Genomic DNA, 21,853 nt, shown 5'->3' with positions numbered 1-21,853 from the left:
TTCGTGAAATTTCTATTTAATACAACTTATAATGTATACACATTTATTTGAACCAATTTGTATGGTTGTCTGTTTTTCTTTTTTTCCCTATTTTCAATTTCAATATTCTTTTGTTTCAATATAACAAGGTGAAGCAGAACTCATATTTCTGTGTGGGCACTGGGCAGGAATGTTAACATGTTCGTTGTCCAATTCAATGTGTCCGTCCTCTGTAGACGACTTCCGCTGCAACGACCGTAGAAGCTGTGTTTCCAGGCGTCTGGTGTGTGACGGTCGATCTCACTGTCACGATGGATCGGACGAGCGTGACTGTCCCTCTATATCTGCCGCTCCGTCTCGGCCAGCTGCTCCGTCCCAGTCAGATGTTCTGAAGTGTCGTGTAGGCTCCAGACCATGCAGAGATGGACGGCAATGTGTTCTGTACAGCCACGAGTGTGACGGCGAGACTGACTGCCAGGATGGATCAGATGAACAGGATTGTGGTGAGCGGTCTTAAAAGTACATCAGCTTTTCCGAATGCATGGGCAGCTTTGTCGGTGTGTTCAGGATGGTTGTTTGGTTTGCACCAACAATTGGATTTTCTGTCTTTTCTTCCAACTCTGGATGCCAGCGGGCAATATGTTCCAGCCATGTTTGTCATGTTCCCACTATTTCTTTTTGACTTTAAACAACTTTCATTCAGTGTCTTTTATCCAGTTCCCTTTTCCCCTCAACCTCATAGAACCCATAATGCTGCCATACCCTGGCTTTGAATCCCAAAGGAGCCGGTCGAATCCGGTTATTTTTCTGCCATCTCTTCTCTCTGCGTTTGTGTCTCATGAGTTTATTTTGGTTGTAAGCATGTGCGAGCGCTGTGACTCACCGCAAACTGTCCGGTACGGCACCACAGTCGCAGGTTAGTTAACTGCCCTTTCGCTCCGGTAATGATATGTAAAAACATATCTAATCTATTTTTTACATTTGTGAATCGATGAATAATCGTTCATGATGGCATTCACATTTAATCTAATAAATAGTTTTCTCCCACCACTATGTTCTACTTTATTGCTACACAGCAATAGTTATTTAATGGTGTGGATCTCATACGTCATGTCGCCAGTTAATGATGTCGGTCATCTGTGTTCTGTTTATTTGACATGGACAACACAATCACATTGGACGAACCAGATGCATTGCTTTTAGTGTATCTAGCATGAGTGCTTTTAGTGTATCTAGCATGAGTGCTTTTAGTGTATCTAGCATGAGTGCTTTTAGTGTATCTAGGATGAGTGCTTTTAGTGTATCTAGCATGAGTGCTTTTAGTGTATCTAGCATGAGTGCTTTTAGTGTATCTAGCATGAGTGCTTTTAGTGTATCTAGCATGAGTGCTAGTTTTCAACAACCTGTCCGCACATGTCTCAATATTTAGGCAAGCCCCCATTTCCATTGTTAAAGTAAAATTAAAGGAGTCAAAGGACAAAGTTGCATACTGGCAGCATGTGTAAGACATTTGACACTGTTCAGTTCAGTCGTTTGCGAGATTAGCCCAGACAGTTTCACAGATGGACACATTTCTAAATGCATCGCCTACTACAGAGCATGAAATACAATTAATCTCAGTTCGTTAGTCTATTGTAATTAAATGTTTTTGATTTAACATTCCTAATGGTTGACCTACTGTTTCTAGACTCTTCAGTGACTGGGTCGCCACTAAACGTCCGCTCATCCAGTCAATCCCACCTGCCAGATACAGTTCCTACCCAGCCTCTCACCACCGCCAAGCCAAGCTGCGTCTATCCTTCTTTCCTGTGTCTGGGGTCATCGTTGTGCATCTCCTCTACCCAACTGTGTGACAAGAAGAAGGATTGTCCTGATGGAGCCGACGAGAAGAACTGTGTCTGGAAGTGTCCTAATAGAGGTCAGTGTTACTGACCTGTATGTATGTATGTATGTATGTATGTATGTATGTGTATGTATATATATATATATATATATATATATATATATATATATATATATACTGGTATTATAGATCTTATTGTCTACTCATTTTGTATGTCCGTGGCAATTTGTTTTGGACAAATGTCCACCACAATATGACCCCTGGTCACATTTATTTTCTTTTTTAAGTTATGTTTTCAGTTCCAATTTGTTATCGTTGTTAAAGAGTTGGGGAGATCCCTGTTGCTGAACAAACGCTCTATAATTATGACTAATAATATCACAATTATCATTTACAGCACATTTAACAAAGTTATCAAAAAACATTTTTTTCAATATAACCAGGTGAAACAATTCATATTTCTGTGTGTGGGCGGTAAAATGTTACATGTTCGTTGTTCAATTCAATGTGTCCGTGTAGACTACTTCCGCTGCAACGACCGTAGAAGCTGTGTTTCCAGGCGTCTGGTGTGTGACGGTCGATCTCACTGTCACGATGGATCGGACGAGCGTGACTGTCCCTCTATATCTGCCGCTCCGTCTCGGCCAGCTGCTCCGTCCCAGTCAGATGTTCTGAAGTGTCGTGTAGGCTCCAGACCATGCAGAGATGGACGGCAATGTGTTCTGTACAGCCACGAGTGTGACGGCGAGACTGACTGCCAGGATGGATCAGATGAACAGGATTGTGGTGAGCGGTCTTAACAGTACTGTTGTTCAAATGGAATATTTACCTTTATTGTCTTGGATGTGTGACCTGTATCTGCTGGTTAGACACTTTAAGCTTGTTAATTATACCATGTTCTACTTTATTGCTACACCACAATAGTGTTGTTTAATCGTGTGGATCTCATACGTCATGTTTGTGAAGTGTCGTCATCTGTGTTATTGACATGGACACAATCACATTGGACAAACCAGATTCATTGCTTAAAGTGTATATAACACGATTGCTGTCCACACATGGCTCAATATTTGGACAAGCTCTCATTTCTATTGTTAAATATACAGCAAAAAATAAAACGAATGCAAGGACTAAGTTGCATACTGGTAGTGCGTAAGACGTTTGACACAGTTTGTGTAAACGGTCCGGGACCAATATCCCAAACCACTGAACACAGACAGACACATTTCTAAATGCATCACCTCCTACAGAGCATGAAATACAATAAATCTCAGTTCTTTAGAAACAGTAAGTCAACCGTTAGGAATGTTAAATCATTTCACTGAAATAGACTAGACTCTTCAGTGACTGGAGCATCACTAAACGTCCGCTCATCCAGTCAATCCCACCTGCCAGATACAGTTCCTACCCAGCCTCTCACCACCGCCAAGCCAAGCTGCGTCTATCCTTCTTTCCTGTGTCCGGGGTCATCGTCGTGCATCTCCTCTACCCAACTGTGTGACAAGAAGAAGGATTGTCCTGATGGCGCAGACGAGAAGAACTGTGTCTCAAGGTGTCCTAATAGATGTAAGTCGTAATGAAGGGGAAGCCTTAAATATTTTTGCAGCCGAGAATGATTTAAATGGATACAATTTTATTTGAACCAATCTGTATGGTAGTCGAATTTGTTATCATTGGTCACTTGTGATTTCACTTATCCTGTGTCCTCTCTTAAATATAGAGCTGGGGAGACCGCTTTTGCTGAACAAACGCTCTATAGCAAGGAATATCACAATTATATGTTACAGCGCATTTAACTATGAGTTAACACATATTCTTTTGTTTCAATATAACAAGGTGAAACAAAATTCATATGGGCAGCAATGTTACATGTTCATTGTCCAATTCAATGTGTCCGTCCTCTGTAGACGACTTCCGCTGCAACGACCGTAGAAGCTGTGTTTCCAGCCGTCTGGTGTGTGACGGTCGATCTCACTGTCACGATGGATCGGACGAGCGTGACTGTCCCTCTATATCTGCCGCTCCGTCTCGGCCAGCTGCTCCGTCCCAGTCGGATGTTCTGAAGTGTCGTGTAGGCTCCAGACCATGCAGAGATGGACGGCAATGTGTTCTGTACAGCCACGAGTGTGACGGCGAGACTGACTGCCAGGATGGATCAGATGAACAGGATTGTGGTGAGCTGTCTTTAAAGTACTGTTGTTCAAACGGAAATCTTTGTGCAATTGTATCTGTGACTTGTGCTGCTTGAAACGTCACTTTAACCCAGGGGTTCTCAACCCGTGGGTCGCGACCCCTCGGGGGGGGTCGCCAAATTATTTTAGGGGGTCCCCAAATTATTTTCAAAAAAAAAAAATATATATATATATATATATTTTTCAAAAATAGCAGACCTACAAGCTCGTAGCGCGCCACTCGGTGGCGCGCTATGAGCTTGTAGATCTGCTATTTTTCAATAGCTAAATTGTAGCAGTCAATTTATATTGGGGGTCGGGAGGGGGCGGGGCGGGGGTCCCGAGACATTGCCAAAGCATTTCCGGGGGTCCCCGGCCAAAAATGTTGAGAACCCCTGCTTTAACCCATTGGAGCCCCAATGTCCATGCTCTGGGGGGAACCATCCATCCACCCATCCATTAGCCTCTTCCTCCTGGGGATCCCGAGGCATTCCCAGACAGTGGCCAAAAGTCAAAGTATGTACGATTTGTTGAACATGTTACCGCAGTGAAATGTGTTCTCCGCATTTGCCCATCTCTTGGAGCAGTGAGCCGCAGCCAAGCGGTGCTCGGGAATCATTTGATTTGTTGATTTGACACTCGGGTAAGCAAAGGAGCAGCTCTACACCGAATCTCTCTGGGGTGACTGAACTTTTCACCCTAGCTCTAATGGAGATGCAAACTCTATTTCCACAACCTTATTCTTTGGTCATGACCCACACTTTATGACCATAGGTGAGAGTAGGAACGTGATGTGAAAACCAATGGCAGCAAGTTACTTCTGTTGCCTACTGACAGTGTGCGATTAGCCCTGACGGACACAAACCTCCTGGACGGCTCCTCCAAACAAAACAATTAATGAAGAAATCTCAGTTCTTTGGTCTATTTTAATGAAATGATTTGAACATTCCAACTGGTAACTGCTCTGTTTCAGACTCTCCAGTGACCGCCGCTAAGGGCAGTCCTGCACTAGATGACAGATCATCGTCCAGTCAATCCCGCCTGCCAGATGAAGTTGCTACCAAACCTCTCACTACTACTACCACCACCAAGCCAAGCTGCATCTATCCTTCATTCCTGTGTCCGGGATCATCGTTGTGCATCTCCTCTACCCAACTGTGTGACAAGAAGAAGGATTGTCCGGATGGAGCTGACGAGAAGAACTGCGTCTCAAAATGTCCCAACAGATGTAAGTTGTCGTCATGTCCAGACTCCAGTGCTTCTCTCTCCAGCGTGTCTTTAGCATTGCCTGGCAGAAAGGCACTGGTAGCTCAAAACATGCTTTCTGTGGACATGGCCCCTTAAACTATAATCTGGAACTTCATTCATCTGTATGGTAGTGTGTGTTTAAAAAAATCACCCCTGTGTGAAGTGAGGGGCGCTCTTATCACTATACATCATCTCATGAACAATTGAATTTATGTGATTGGTTGGTTAATTTTATGTCATATTTGGTGGACATTTGACCTAATTTCTCCTTTCAATGGCAAATATTGAGACGTGTTGAGACAAAAGCTTTATATAGGAGGGGCTAGCACCCCTCAAAAAAGAAGGGAGAATTTAATTTAAGCCACGACCACCATTTGAGATTTAGCCTTGCAGACTCAGTCAATACTAAATAATATTATTTTGTTTATAAGCTTGTAGATCTGCTATTTTTCAATAGCTAAAGTTTTAAATGAGGGTTAAAGTGGTTAAAAGCTAAGGTGACACAGATGCGTTCCGGGTCTTAATGGGTTAACTCTTGAGCGTAAAATTAAACCAAATTGACCTGTAAGAGTCCATTTTACACTCGAGTTAAAGATCTATAAGGGTCCGTTTGGTTACCAACTTTCCATCATTTAGCTGGGGACCACCTGGATCCCTCAAGGAACACTGATGGTCCCCGGACCAGACACTGGTGTCTGTTAGGACACCACCTACTTGTGCCAACTAGTACAGTATTGGATTCACTTTGAGTTAACTAGGTTATTTTTTTATTTACCATGGTGAAGCACATTTTAAACTTCCAATGTGTGGGTAGTAAAGTTTCCAAACTTGTCCTCTATAGCGGACTTCCGCTGCAAAGACCGTAGAAGCTGTGTGTCCAAGCGTCTGGTGTGCGACGGCCGATCTCACTGTCAAGACGGTTCAGACGAGCTGGACTGTCCCTCTACTCGCATATCGGCTGCTCCCGCCCAGTCAGATGTTCTGAGGTGTCGTAAAGGCTCCAGGCTATGTGGAAATGGACGGGAATGTGTTCTGTACAGCCACGTGTGTGACGGCGAGACCGACTGTCAGGACGGATCAGATGAAGAGGACTGTCCCGACTCCTGCAAACAAGGTTATTTGATTTACAATTTAATTATAGCTGTAAAATCCAATGGAGTTGAGAGGTTTTGTCCGAGTGCTTTTAAATACTTTTACTTGGTTCAATATTTTTGTAAACGACAGTTGAAAGGGGAGTTTCCCTCACAACAGCGACGAATTGCAAGAACTAATAATTGCAATGCACAAAATAACTTAACTTGTAAGTTGTCACAGTTAAAAGGCCCTCCATTTGGTTCCATTTGTACAGTTTAGAGGGGGTCCTTGCAAATAAAACATTTGAGCACCACTAGTAGCCTACTAGTGCACTCCTAAGGTGTCAGTTGTCGTACACGTGTCATAAATATTGTGAAGAAAACCTGGAGACTGACATTCAGTAATTGGGTCAAATGATCAAAATATGTACCGTATGATGTGTAAAACAGAATCTAAAATTTGCCACGGACAAGGACAAGTCATTTTGTCCGTGTGCGGACCCGTTGATGACCCCTCCGTTCTAACCATTTTAGGTGAGTTCCAGTGCTCGCATGGGAAGAAGTGCATCCCGTTGTCCCAGGTATGCGACGGGTCGATTCAGTGCCTGGACAGCGAGGACGAGCTGGACTGCTGGAGACCGAGCAAGTTCTGCCAGCTGCGCTGTGATAACAACACCCGCTGCCTCCCCGCAAGTCACCTGTGCGACGGAGAGCGAGACTGTCGCGACGGCACCGACGAGAAGGGCTGCGGTGAGTCTTTGAAGTGTCCAGTCATACCGTAGCATGACCATGGAGAACACTCAAGTCTGATTGGTCAGAGGATGTGCACTTTTTTTCATGTAACTGCACATTTAACTTGGTAATAATAATTATGCCTCATATTTAACACCTTTAGTGTGCCGGAATTTTTCAAATATAAAGGCGCTAGAGTGCCCAGCAGATGAGACAGATTTTACTTTGAAAAGCGCCAGGTATACATTTCCATTACTACCTTGCGCTGTCACATCTGATCTCTCTCTAGAAGCGTTAATATTCCAAACGAGATGCTTGATTAAAGTTGTGAGGCGAGAACATTGCCGTTCTGATCAAAACCATGGAGAGTGCCGTAGATTTAGAGGGAATAGACTGTTTTGTTGGGCCGTAAACGAGGAAGTGAGCGGCTGCGCGAACAAGGCGTTGCCTAGCAAGGGCCCTGTCAAAAAATGGATTACAGCGATCCAGTTTTATACCATTAAAAAATCACACCTGTGTGAAGTGAGCCGTGCACCTGTACCATGTGGGGGTCCCCGCAACATCCAGACCCCCAGGAACACGCCCGGTTGCGGCGAGCCTTCCGCGTCAAACGGGTCGAAGTCACTAGAGTTACTGTGTTACAGCTTTCCGTGCTCGGACACAGGGACAGACAGACATACACACATGCTATGTAATGAAGCGGTTAGGCACCGCTCAAAAAGATCCCAAGACATCCCCAAATGTCTGGGGCCTTCTACGGGTGGGGACGTCTTGAGCAGTAAACCTAATGCTACTCATTTTCAATACTACTCATTTTCAACATTGAACTGTCTTGAAAAATGACCTACCAGTATGTCTTCAGTTGTGTCAACATTCAGTTGTGTGGAAATAATAAAGTCCCCCCCCTTCTGTTTAGCCTCAAACTGGAGGTCTACAACTTGGGGTCATGTGATCATATGACCCCACGTTCTAGGCTAAACTTATTTAGCCTAGAACTTTTCATTAACAATCGTCAATATACCTTGTGTGGAAATGAGTGGTATTCCCCTTTAGTACTAACCGTTCTAAATTAATTTGCATGATGACATTTGTACTGTATTGATGATACTGTGTAAGTTATCATAATCTACACGCTATGATCCCTAAACAAAACAAATGTCTTTATGTATTGCAGTCCATAAATCTTTCTCCTACTCCACAGTATCGGAGCCAATCAAGTTTCGTGATCGAGATCATCAATTTGAAGATGCTGGACCCCCTTCTAACCAACCACAAGAGGCTGGAGTCCCTTCTAACCAACCACAAGAGGCTACAACCCCTTCTGTCCAGCCAGTAAGCCCTTCTATGCCGCCATGTGTGGCTCCTTCAGTGCGGTGTCCACTTTCTCCTGTGTGCATCTCTCAGAGCCAGCTGTGTGACGGACAGAGAGACTGTCCCAAAGGAACTGACGAACAAGGCTGTTTGAAGAGGTGTAGAAACTCCAGTAAGTCCTAGCTAGAGCTTAAACACACTGTTTTATATTGTACGTACGTATTAAAATGTAATGTTATTACCCTATTGAGAAATCGGTTGAGTGCAGACAAGGTTTCTAAATTGTCCAGATCTGTGTAAAATCAAAGGTCAGTCCATGCAGGGGCTATGCCATGTGTAAAGTCTGAAACTCCACTCAAGTATACGGATATATGCTTCAAGCTACACAAGATCCATTGCAATTGCCACTGCGCTCTAGAATCTTTCACTTGAAAATCATAATGCAATGCGAGCGACTGTGTATTGCAGTGCGGGTTTGAAACGGAATGAAACTTTAAGACATGAACATCTTAGATTTTCGATCTTAGCTCTTGTCCACAATGATATTTTGGTGCTTGTCCACATGACTTAATCCAGAGCAATTTACAGTAAGAAGGAACAAAACATGGTAATACATAAAACATAGTCATGTGTATACACTATAGTGTTATGTCTACATAAAGTACTTGGCCATCTAACCTGCGTCTTTATTAACTTGCAACGTTTAATTTGATATTCCATGGTACAGTGTGTAGCTCACCGAATGCTATTCTGCTGCGTCGTGAGCTTGTAGAGCTGCTATGTTTGCCACGCGATGCCGGCGTACGACAAAAGTATAAATCCAGTGTGTTCTGCCTTCCTCCATCTCAGATGACTTCCTGTGCAAAGACAAGAGGAAGTGTGTCCCGCCGTCCCAGAAGTGTGACGGCCGCTCCCACTGTTCAGACGGATCCGACGAGAAGGACTGTTCATCCAAGGCTGCTGCCTCTTACTGTAAGTCACACACGGGCAACTGGCGGTAAAGTTCTCAAACTCTGCCCGAACCCGACCAGGCCCGACCAGGCCTGGCCCGGGCCGGGCCCAAAACATTATGCTAATTAGTCGGGCCGAGCCTCGGGCTCTGTGATTTATTCGGAGTGTTATTATAATAAAAATAGCAATTCTGTTATTTGTGTAGATTGTGTACATGTACTGTATATTTATTATGAAGAGGGCTGCGCTAGGCGATTCACTTGTGACAGGAGGAGGACTGGAGACGGGGGTCGCATCGCACTGGCATCTCGGCATTTCAGACTCGGAGGCCTCTTACACACATGTCAAACCACGTGACTTCCATTGGAAAAGCATTGAGCCTGAGGCGTCCATGAACACAGACAGAACAGATCATGTCCGTCCGGCATGTGTGTACGAGGCCAGAGCAGCAATTGCAGCCTGCCCCGCAGTCCTGCACTGCGCGCAGGCAGTACAGTAGAGAGAACAGTGAACGGTGTGAGACTTGCTTGCTTGCCTTGCTACCGCTGGTTTCCCTCTGGTTTGCGCACCAAACGAGCTACTAACCACCAGTTAACTTGCCAAGTTGCCATATGCTTAAATATTTTATAAAATCAATCGGATTATCACAGCTGAAGAAGCGTCAGGTTTTCGTCATGTTGCACTGAGTCTCGTTAACCCAGCTGGCTGCGATAAATAAAACCTAATTATTAATCAACGTCACCAAACGATCCATGGTGATATATAGCTACACGTAAAGCAACTTCACTTCAGAGGAAACTAAGGGAGGGAGCTGTGCAGCTGCTATTCGTGTTTAGCCTACTCACCAGTCAGTCACCACCACCACTGTATGGAATCCATTAGAATGATTGGAAATGGAAGTTATGGAACATTAATAGAATATTCTAACGTGAGTTAAATACATCCTTTATTTCGATAAATCCGTTGATCTCCGTTCTCACTTTCACACTGAAACACGGCGCCGCTGCGCCGCAACGCCGATCTACAAGCTCACAACGCGTCGCGCTGCTTTTCTTTCTCTTTTTTTTTCTGTCGGGCTTTTGTCGGGCTTCGGGCTTAACATTATGGTAATTTTTAGGGTCGGGCCGAGCCTCGGGCCGACCCAGTTAGGTTAGGGTGGTGCAGTTCAACTGAGATGCTCGTTCCACCCCGTTTCTTGTAACTGGATAGTGTTTCTGTCTTTCATCCCTGAGAACTTTGGGTGTGTTAATGGCACATTTTCTTCTGTGACTTTGGCAGACTCCGCTCCCTCAGCCAATGCAGCTCCAGGTCCGTTGAAGTGTCGTGTAGGCACCTGGCCATGTAAAGATGGCACGGACTGTGTTCTGTACAGCCACGTGTGTGACGGAGAGACGGACTGCAAAGACGGATCCGATGAAGAGGATTGTGCTACTCGGTGCCAAACAGGTTAATTTAATTCATGATTAAGATTTTTTTCTTTTTAATGTCGTAATGTACATTAGTTTCAGTGATGAGTACTCTTTAACTTATCTGAATTGTATAGACTAAAACAAGTGAAAGTGACAAATGTACCACATGACCTCTTGAGATAGTCATTTGGATGCTATTGGTGTTGTCCTTACCTTCATAACAATAGTTAATTTAAACTAAACTGCACGAGGAAGCTCGCTATGAAGATTGCGTCTTCTGACGTGATCACAGAAGCATTCTAATACACTCACAGGCAATCCATTGGCTGGGTCTGGGACTAAGGTGCACCTTGACCACCCCCCCAGGTAAAGGTGATAAAGGTGCCAATAAACCAATTAGTCCCCACTTCTGTGTAACTTCTCATGAAGATCACATGCATTGCTACAAAGTCTTGATTTCAGTGTGTTTGAGTTTACTAGGACAGGAGCGAATTCTGGTTCCACAAACTGCACCACTGGTGAGTTCATGACTTTGGGGTTAAGAATTTCCTTGCACTATAAAATTCTATTGTTAATCGGACGGCCAGCAAACGGCCCTGATTATAAATCTAGCAGCTACAGCTACACTATATTCCAGTGACAGCTAGGCTAGCTACTAGCTACAGCTACGCTGGCTACTAGTTGGACGGCCAGCACACGGCCCTGACTAGCCACAAGCCTGCTGAAGCTAAGCTAATAACAACTTAGCGTGGTTCCTGCAAAAGGACGCCCGGTGTTAGCTATTGTTAGCATCCCGCTAAGCTACCCTCCCCTTGTACTACTCCTGCTAACGGCCTGCAGAACGCCAAAGCAGTGATGTCGGGGAAGAGCAGAAACCGACGTCGCAAGGCTAACGATAAGCCCGCGGTGCTGCAGAAGCACTGTGAGACATGCTCCAACTGGATGGCCGGCGAGGACAAACACGAGGACTGTGTCCGTTGTTTGGGCCTGCAGCACGCTTTCGACGCCGTTCATAACCCGGGTGCCTGCTCCCTGTGTGACGGCGTCGACGCACGCATCATAACCCGCAGGCTAGTGCGTGCTAAGCAGTTCTTCGACGGAGCCATCCGACAACCAGAACCGGCAGACGACCGAGAGGTGGCCGATCAATTGGCGGAGGAGAGACGGGACGCATTGGACCCCGCTCGTTACTCTGAGGGTGATTATGCCGACCTACCGTCTACTTCCCGCGCGAAGCGGGCGGTTAAGAAAGCCAAACAAGCAGCTAGGAAAGCTCTGGCTGACGAGGTTACGGCTCCAGCGGCTGCCGAAATCCCGCACTCCCCGCCTCGCCAACGTAAGAGGCGCACAGATCGTCCTTCCCCCGTCGAGCAACACGCCGGCGATGAAGAACAATCCTCGGAGGGAGATCAGAGCCAGAGCTCCAGCGGTAGCTCCTCTTCTTCCTACTCTGAGGGCTCTTCTGAGAGTGAGTCAGAATCGGAGTCTGAGGGACGCCTCAGAGCCACTCTCATCGCAGGAATGCAGCCTCAGACGGCTGAGGCTCTGGCTACAACAGCTCCGGATGTAACCGAGCCACAGAGCACGGCGGTGCCTGACACGGCACCCCAGACCGATGTTCAGAACCGAGCCCCTGCTCGGTCCCGAGTCGTCCTCGAGATGGACAAGTCAGAGCTGATTGATGTCTTCAAGAGGGCTACTGAACGCAGCGGTCTAACGTGGCCAGCTGAAGCTACTCCGGCGGCGGCTGCGACGGACACGGCCTGGGATGATTTCGGTAAGGATCCGGACGCTCCCCGAGCCAAACAGATCCTACCCTTGGCTAAGGGTTTCACGGGGGCGCTCGGTGAATCCTGGGAGCACCCATACACCCACTCCTTCCTACCCACACATAAGAAAGAGCTTGATTGTGTCGCCATGAAGAAAGTGGGTCTGGAATCTCTGCCCGAGATGGACAGATTCCTGGCTTCTCATCTCCTACATGTCCCCGAAGTCGCCCCGCCAAAAGAGCCGAAATTCGCTCTCACACAGGAAAACGACATGTCCACAATGGTGAAGAAGGCATACGCGACGCTTACGGGCTCCGTGAAAGCCATCAACGCCATCACACTACTCCAGGGCTCTGTCTCCCACATCTTCAAAACATCGGGAGAGGCATTGAATCTGGAGCAGCTCTACGAGCTACGGAGGCTCCATAAAGAGGCGCTCGCGCTGACAAGGTACAACACGGAGATGACGGGAAAAGCAATGGCTACTCTAGTGGTACTAGAACGGGCTAGATGGCTAAACCACTCCGAAACCAAAGAGAGAGCCTCTCTCCTGGACCAACCCATCCTGCAAGATAATCTTTTCTCTGGCACGGTGGCCGATCTCACGGCCAGGCACGAAGATAGAGAGAAAAAGAAGCAGGCGGCGCAGGCTTTCATGCCGACGGAGAAAAAGCCTCCGCCAGGTAACAAAAGAAATAGATCCTCGTATGGCCGCTCTATGAACCGGAGGGACAACGAGAGGGAGCGCGGCTCCAGGCCTCCTTTCAAGGCTCCAGCGGCTGCCAGAGCCCCCTCTGCTTCGGGAGGCCAGTGGCAACACCGACAGCAGTCACAGCAGGATCGCAAGAAGGACACCGGGCCTCACGGTCAGCCTCCTTCCGCGGCGGCGGGACGGAAGCGTCAACGCCACACGCACAACAACAACAAGCAGCAGCGTAAGTGACATTGCGCCGAGCCTCGGGGAGACGTTGATGGAATCCGTCTCCCTCCGCCCCCACGTTCTGGGAAGAGCTTACGCTGGCGGCGTAGTAGCCTCGGGCTTTACGCCACTAGCGCAGAGAGCACCGGACAGAGTGAGCGTTGTTGCACCGATTTTTGCGAAAAAGATGTCGTTGCATACTGTACCTCCCCTGTCCCCCTCCCTGATTCAAATAAAAATGTTGTGTGGAACAAAATGTTTGAATCCTTGCCAGAACACACGGGGTATGAGCCCACTGCCACGCAGGTCAATGAAACGACCCGCGGCAGTGGGACGAAACGCAGATATTTTGACAGCGCATCAGAGCGCTGCAAAAAGGCACAAGCGCCATGCCAGTTTGATGGCCCCGTCGCTAGGGGGCGCCGTTTTACCACGGCTGAACATGGTGCCAGTGTTAACCAAGGTAACACAATGCCTGCCGCGGGAGGCACCCACTCTAACTCAAAAAAGAGTAGGGCTGACAATAAATCCTCTGACGCGGTGCGTTTCAAAATGGATAGAGTGCGGCGCACACACCTGGGTGGTGGACACCGTGAGAAAAGGCTACAAGCTGCAGTTCTCCGCAGAACCACCCACATTCGAGAAGATAATATTCTCTCAGGCAAGCGGACAGGCAGCCGTCATTTTGCGAAACGAAATAATTTCCCTGCTGGCCAAGAATGCCATTCAGGAAGTACCTCCAGATCAGAGCCTAAACGGTTTCTACAGTCGGTATTTTCTGGTAAAGAAAAAGGGGGGGGGGATGCGTCCTATTCTGGACCTCCGAGCCCTCAACCGATATCTGAAGGATTTTCGTTTCAAGATGCTGACAAATGCGGCACTGTTACGCATGATACGCAAAGGGGATTGGTTCACGTCAGTGGACCTCAAGGACGCCTATTTTCATGTCCCGATTTACCCGCCGCACAGGAAGTTCCTGCGGTTCGGGTTCGGAGGACGGGTTTACGAATACCTAGTTCTCCCTTTCGGGATGTCCTTGAGCCCCCGAGTGTTTGTGAAGTGTACTCAAGCGGCCATAGCCCCTTTGAGACAACGGGGAGTTCGCATAGCGAGCTATATCGACGACTGGCTCCTGCTTGCGCAGTCGGAAAGCGAGGCACGACTCCACACCAGCTGGGTAGTGAGTCACCTGCAGTCTCTGGGTTTCAGTCTGAACTACGAAAAGAGCGTGCTCATACCAGCGAGGTCAACAGACTTCATAGGTTTAACACTGAACTCTGTCTCCCTCACGGCTCGGCTGTCACAGGACAGAATGACTTCCGTTCTGAAGTGCGCGAGCTCGTTCCAGGTGGGACGCAGGGTCCCTTTTCGTACGTGCCAGAAAATGGCGGGACTCATGGCTTCTGCTATAACCGTGTTACGGTTAGGCAGACTGTACATGAGACCTTTTCAGAGGTGGATGCTCTCACTCAGGGTGCCCAACGATCGCCGTCATCGCCTGGTTACAGTCCAAACGGAGTGTATATCGGCGCTGCATCCATGGAGAGACAGGTCATTTCTTTCCGAAGGAGTGTCCATGGGTCTGGTCGTGTCGAGGAAGATCATCACTACGGATGCCAGTATGACTGGGTGGGGCGCCACCCACGAGGGCAGAACTGCCAGGGGAGTGTGGGGCGACGAACTGAGGACCGCCCACATCAACTATCTAGAGCTGATGGCAGTATGGTTAGCCGTACGACACTTCGAACCCCTCATCAAGGATTGTCACGTCCTGGTCAGGACGGACAATACGACGACCATGTGCTACGTCAACAAGCAAGGGGGACTGCGATCCCGCCTGCTGCATGCACTAGCACAAGACCTGACTCTGTGGTGCGACACACATTTGAGGTCAATCAGAGCCTCCCACGTCCCGGGGATACTGAACAGGGGAGCGGATCTTCTGTCCAGAGGGAGGTGCCACTATGCGGACTGGTCCCTACACGACGCGGTGGCAGCTCAGCTCTGGGACAGGTTCGGCCGACCACAAGTGGACCTGTTCGCCTCGGGGGAGAACGCGAAATGCCCGGAGTTCTTCTCCATAGCGGGACAGGAGTCTCTGGGCCTAGACGCGCTAGCGCACGTCTGGCCCGGAAGTCTGCTGTACGCGTTCCCTCCCATTTCCCTGATATCTCCAGTCCTGGAGAGAGTGAGAACCCAGGGCCTAGCGGTAATACTGATAGCTCCAGGGTGGGGCTCTTGGAGGTCGGAGATATCACCTCTCCTCTACGACCATCCGTGGCAGCTCCCGCTGCGCAGGGATCTGCTGACGCAAGCGAAGGGGGAAATCTTCCATCCACGGCCGGAAGACCTGGATCTATGGGCTTGGCCCGTGAGAGGATGAACCTTGACGCGGAAGGCCTGCCGCAGAGTGTCATCGACACTATACAGAGTGCGAGAGCTCGGTCTACCAGGGAGGCCTACGACGGGAGGTGGCGTGCGTTTGAGAAATGGTGTCTACAGACGCAGGCGGTGCCTTTTCAGGCATCTGTGAAAGTGATTCTGTCTTTCCTTCAGAGTCTGATGGACAGGGGCCTGTCTTACAACTCCCTGAAGGTCTACCTGGCGGCTATTTCAGCCTGCCATGTTGGATTCGGGAATGGCACTGTCTGGGTGCACCCTCTAGTGCGTCGGTGTATGGCTGGTGCGATGCGCCTCCTCCAGGTACCGAAGTCTATGGTTCCTTCGTGGGACCTCGCGCTGGTTTTGGACTCCTTGTCTCGACCGCCATTCGAGCCATTGGCGTCAGTGGGGCTGCAGTTTTTGTCGTTGAAAACGGCGCTACTGCTGGCGTTGGTGACTGCTAAACGGGTTGGTGACATTCACGCTTTTTCAGTGAGCGAGGAGCGCACACGTTTTTCCGTGGACAGGACGAGGGTGGTCATTACGACCAACCCGGCTTTTGTGCCTAAGAACCAGTTGACCACCTGTATACCGGTGGACCTGGTGGAATTCTGTCCTCCTCCTTTTTCCTCGGCAGAGGATGAGAGGAGGCATACTCTGTGCCCTGTACGGGTTTTACGAACTTACATGGACAGGACGGCGGCACACAGGAAGACAACTCAGTTGTTTGTGTCCTGGGCCCCCAAGACCTTGGGGAAGGCAGTATCCAAGGTGAGGATCTCACAATGGATAGTGGAAGCCATAGAACGATCTTACTCGGCCAGGGGTTTGCAGCCTCCCATAAGGGTGAAGGCGCACTCCACGAGGGGTATGGCGACGTCCTGGGCTCTCTCCAGGGGAGTGTCTATCCAGGAGGTGTGTACGGCTGCGAGCTGGGCATCCTCCTCGACGTTTGCCAAGTTTTACAGATTGGATGTGACGGCTGCGCCAGTGGCGCATGCTGTCCTCAGCGTGGCTTCAAAGTAAGGTTTGGATCTGTCGGGCCTCTGAGTGGAGTGGCCCTGGGTCCGAGGTTCCTTCCTTTTTTCCGCCGGCTTTTTGAGCCGGGTGGTTTTTCGCTCCCGTCACCCTACAGGCAGAGGTCGGGACCCGTGAGTCTAGACTTTGTGGTGGCAAGAAGGGAGTGTATCGGGTCTTCATAGCGAGCTTCCTCGTGCAGTTTAGTTTAAATTAACTATAGGTTACGAAGGTAACCCTGGTTAATTAAATAAACAAGCGAGGAAGCTCGCCAAAACGCCCTTCTTGTAGGCAATGCCTCATGAGAAGGTTCCACATGTTTGAAGTGGGGACTAATTGGTTTATTGGCACCTTTATCACCTTTACCTGGGGGGGTGGTCAAGGTGCACCTTAGTCCCAGACCCAGCCAATGGATTGCCTGTGAGTGTATTAGAATGCTTCTGTGATCACGTCAGAAGACGCAATCTTCATAGCGAGCTTCCTCGCTTGTTTATTTAATTAACCAGGGTTACCTTCGTAACCTATAGTTACTTTGAAGGTTGAACTTAACTACGTGTCGACTGAGATGGGGATTTAGTATTCTTTATATACACTAACATGATGGAGGTCTTACGATGTTACATTCATTTGGTGCTGAACCTTACCGAGTTTTATACTTTAATTTCCGCTTAATTTTGAAGATAAAAAATAAGCTTTGCTCATACAGAACCTTGGTCACTGTTTCGTACCAAGTTTGTTAAGTAGTTAAGTGATGTTTTCACGTATTTGCGAGGTTAAAGTCTTAAAATGACCAGTGACATGGATAGTTTTACACATCAGCAGATATTGATTTTAAAGATGACGTCACTACAGTACATGTTGTCAGTATTCATATAGCCGCATAGCATTCCATATGGCTGCCGAGTGTACCGACAAAACAGTCATTTTCTAAAGGTTTTTCATGTGGAAACTAAAGACCGTCCCACCTCCTCCCCAGCTGAGTTCCAGTGTGCCCATGGACGGAAGTGCATACCCAAAGCGCAAGTGTGCGACGGAACAGCCCACTGTCAGGACCTCTCTGACGAATCGGGGTGCAGGGTTCTCGCTGATGGGTGTCACCATCTCTGTGACAACGGCACGCGCTGCCTGCCGGAGAACTTCCTGTGCGACGGCGAGAAAGACTGCGCCGACGGCTCGGATGAGAACAAGTGTGGTAGGTACTCACAAGAACACCTGTTTTTAAAGCTGCAACCTGGAACTTTGGTATTGGTTAATTACGGCTCTTGGATATTTAAAGTGTTAAATTATACCAATTTGTGTTATTCCGTTTTGAGGTGACAGTAATAAAAGAGTAGATCTTTCTCAAAGTCACACCAATTTCTTTATTTATTCTGCCTATGCGGCAGATTCCGCCAATGATTTTCAATGGTGGAAATCCGCAAATGGTAACAAACCACTCCGTTGCATATAGGCAGAATAAAAAATTGATGTGACCTCACCCTAAATGTGACTACCTAAATTAGTTTTTCTGAAAGTTTTCAGTAACATCTGATTTACAGATCTCATCAAATGGTGGTCCATGGCTCACATGTCCAACAAATAATGGGCCTTGAGTAATGCAGTGGTTTTCAACAGCACTTTGGTTCAACACTGTTTTTTTAAATCGGCTTTAGAACTAAGTGGATTGGATTAATAGAAGGGTCATTAACATTCACAACCTTGTGTTGCCACCAGCCCTTCATCCCTGCGGGATCAGTCAGTTCCGGTGTTCCAGTGGTCAGTGCGTCTCCGAGGCCCTGCGGTGCGACGGCTACGCCGACTGCCGCGACAAGAGCGACGAGGTGGGCTGTTCCAGACCGCCCCGATGCCCCGACCTCCGATGCCCTCACAGCCACCAGTGCATAATGAAGGACTGGTTCTGCGACGGAGAGACCGACTGCCATGATGGCGCAGATGAGAAGGTGAGGGGGAAGGTTGGCTAAAGAGGAGAGGAAGGTTTGGGGGAAGAGAAGAGTCTATAGCCAAATTCCAATATCCCAAATCTTGGCCACTCACTGATTCCAGCATGGCGGTGAAATTGGTGACCTGCAGAAATGTCTTGTGGACTTCACACGGCTTACATGGAGGTCTTTACATTTTTGGCCTAAATACAGCTAGATTGAACTCTGCTAATGAGCAATGATTTACGTTCGGACACTATATTTCAGCAGGTCACCAGTTTTTGTTTTTTTTTTGCTCCCGATTTTGAACATTTGCCGATACCGATTTTTCCCGATCCGATATTTATATTTTATAGAACACGTTTATGCCATATCACAATAGTACAATATCACAGACCATATCCAGTCTAATATCATATGGATATAATGTTGATACTAGGGATGTGATCTGCACTGCAGGTTTAGGCAAGTCAGATTTAACTTTAATATTGTGAGCTTGTAGATCTGTTAATTTACATTTATCAGTACTTTATACGTCGACTCCACTACATCTCCAAAGTACAATTGTACTTTTTACTTCGCTGCATCTATTTGGAAAACTTTAGTTAGAAGTTACTTTCTAGATGTACTGTAGATGGTTATTACAAACCATACAGGATTATACCAATTAACCCATTTTGGGCGGGAACCCCTTTTGGTGTTAAACATTATGTTATAATTTAGCTATTGAAAAATAGCAGATCTACAAGCTCATAGCGCGCCACCGAGTGGCGCGCTACGAGCTTGTAGGTCTGCTATTTTTGAAAAATCGTTAAAATGTGCCTCAAATCTTTTAGAAAATTGTCAGGATTTAGAAGACATTTTTTTTACATTTCGACGTCAGGCCCATTTTCTCGTCTGTCTATTCTGAGTCCAGGACTGCGTGGCGGTTCCAGTGACATGTAAAGAGTTCCAGTGGAAGTGTGGCACCAGCCAACAGTGCATCCCTCTGTCCTGGAGGTGTGACGGACAGATGGACTGTCACAACGGCATCGACGAGGACAAATGTGAGCCTGCCGCCAGTGTTTTTAGTTTATCAGTCTTTTGAAATAGTTTCTATTTAGTTTTAGTCAAATGGAATGTTTTAGTGTTAGTCTAGTTTTAGTCGACTAAATATCATAAGATTTTAGTAGCCTAAATCTACAGTTGATTTAGTCGACTAAAATGTATTTTGGCGGGCCTTGATGCTGCAATACGTTGAGTTTGTTCCATGCTGAATTAATAGCAGATCTACAAAGTGTAAAATAACTTGTCTTTTACTTATACTGGATCTCTTGTCCACTAGTCCCTCTAACATTTGACAAAATTGTCAATATATTTAGTTTTAGTCATCATAGCTTAGTTTTCATTTAGTTTTCATCAGTGAAAAAAGGTAGTTATGTGACATGAATAAATTGTCAAAGACAAACTGAGGACATTCTCATTTTCGTTTTAGTAGATTTGTGAACACAATACAATTTCATAATTTTGTTTCAGTTAACCTTTTTCACATACAGTACGGTAGATTTCATTATATTATATTTTGTTAGAAGATTGTCTGAGTTAAACGAACACAGGCTTTTAGTGTACTACACAGACTGGTCACGTAATCTTTTGTCATTTCAGGCAGGCGACCATCTTGTCCGCCCCACCACTTCCAGTGCAGCAGTGGAGAGTGTCTCAAATCTTCCCTGGTGTGTAATGGCATCACCAACTGTCCAGACAGCTCAGATGAGGGAGTTGGTTGTGCCCAGTCTAACTGTTCCAGCTCCACAGCGCCCCAATGTGGCCACCAATGTATGAGCACACCTCAGGGACCGGTAAGTGTCACTGACGTGACCTAGTTTTTCCTCCCCGGGTGGGAGGGGCTGGAAGGAGCACCGCGGCTTGCGATTGGGTGAGACGGGCCGTCGGTGGGTTAGGGTTTGACCAGCAAGGTCAAAATTCAATTTCTCAGATGAGCAAGCAAGACGCCGGGATCTATTGGCTCAGTTGTAAAATGTGCATAGGAGATCTGGGTTTAAATCCAATGGGGCGGCGGTGGCTCAGGGGTAGAGCTTCCGGATGGTAACCGCAAGGTCGCCAGTTCGAACCCGGGCTCCCCCAGAGTTAGTGTCGAAGTGTCCTTGAGCAAGACACTGAACCCCTAATTGCTCCTGATGTGCTGGTTGGTACCTTGCATGGTTTCCGCCGCCATCGGTGTATGAATGTGTGTGTGAATGGGTGAATGTAATGCACAATCTATGTAAAGCGCCTTGGATAAAGGCGCTATATAAATGCACCATTTACCATTTACCAAGGTGCAATTTTAACCCATTTAGACCTGAGGCCGATTCTTCAAAACGCCTCCTAAAACTAACAAAGTTGCTTAACGGTTCAGGACACCCTGACCCTATACCTTTTCGGTGCTACTAAGTTAGTGGCCCTAACATGTGTATGTATACATGTTTGTATGTATATGTCACCGCTCTGCTCAGAGGAGAGGTCTCGACACTCTACTCGGAGGGGAAACCAAGCCCCTGATATGAAACAAACTAAAATCTAAGAAAGTGACTTTGCGTGTCCTGTCCCTTTAACTCATTGCTTGCCCTGGCTTGTAAGTTTATACACTCTTCTTTTGTCTGTTTTGCAGAGGTGTAGCTGTGCCGCAGGGTTTAAACTGAACTCAGACGGTATTTCCTGTATTGACATTGACGAGTGTAATGAGGTGAAACCTGCAGTGTGTCAACATTTCTGCTCCAACACGCGAGGGTCCTACGTCTGTCACTGCTACCACGGCTTTCTGCTGGAGCCAGACAACAGAAGCTGCAAGAGTCGAGGTTAGGATGAACTCTCTGGTCTTTCATTTTATGCTGAGAAATCCTGAATGGAGTATAAAGTCTCTTGCTACTATAGGTTGATCCAGAGCCGTAGTGTCTCTTCACGCAACGCTTTGATCTCGCCGCTAGGCGGGATGTTGACTCTTGTACTTCCAAACATCGGAAATATTGCATTGAGGTAGAATGAGTATTTCCGCCTTCCATTATTACAATTTGAGTCGACGCTTGTGTCGTCATTCCCATACGATTTTAGTATGGGATTGTTTAACCAACAATGATTAACCAACAATTAT

The 21,853-nt window shown here is 47.3% G+C and overlaps 1 protein-coding gene across 6 annotated transcripts in view; it reads left to right on the top strand.

Moving 5' to 3' along the window:
- LOC306939840 (uncharacterized protein) overlaps window positions 1–21,853 on the top strand; it is a 48,793-nt gene that overhangs the window by 13,074 nt on the left and 13,866 nt on the right. For 2 of the 6 annotated variants that reach the window (XM_079524582.1, XM_079524587.1), the window contains exons 18-33: window positions 216–482; window positions 1,667–1,897; window positions 2,342–2,608; window positions 3,158–3,388; window positions 3,730–3,996; window positions 4,967–5,221; window positions 6,083–6,355; window positions 6,849–7,064; window positions 8,248–8,529; window positions 9,207–9,329; window positions 10,587–10,754; window positions 17,781–17,996; window positions 18,518–18,744; window positions 19,640–19,769; window positions 20,368–20,561; window positions 21,374–21,560. In XM_079524582.1, coding sequence (XP_079380708.1) covers window positions 216–482; window positions 1,667–1,897; window positions 2,342–2,608; window positions 3,158–3,388; window positions 3,730–3,996; window positions 4,967–5,221; window positions 6,083–6,355; window positions 6,849–7,064; window positions 8,248–8,529; window positions 9,207–9,329; window positions 10,587–10,754; window positions 17,781–17,996; window positions 18,518–18,744; window positions 19,640–19,769; window positions 20,368–20,561; window positions 21,374–21,560 — 3,534 coding nt within the window. The remainder of the gene's footprint in view (window positions 1–215; window positions 483–1,666; window positions 1,898–2,341; window positions 2,609–3,157; window positions 3,389–3,729; window positions 3,997–4,966; window positions 5,222–6,082; window positions 6,356–6,848; window positions 7,065–8,247; window positions 8,530–9,206; window positions 9,330–10,586; window positions 10,755–17,780; window positions 17,997–18,517; window positions 18,745–19,639; window positions 19,770–20,367; window positions 20,562–21,373; window positions 21,561–21,853) is intronic. The other 4 variants (XM_079524584.1, XM_079524583.1, XM_079524585.1 and 1 more) reach the window with 4 other exon arrangements.

Source organism: Electrona antarctica (assembly GCF_951216825.1).
Source record: "Electrona antarctica genome assembly, chromosome: 16".
In the NCBI taxonomy this organism is placed as follows: Eukaryota; Metazoa; Chordata; class Actinopteri; order Myctophiformes; family Myctophidae; genus Electrona; species Electrona antarctica.
This window is presented reverse-complemented; position numbering and strand designations above follow the sequence as displayed.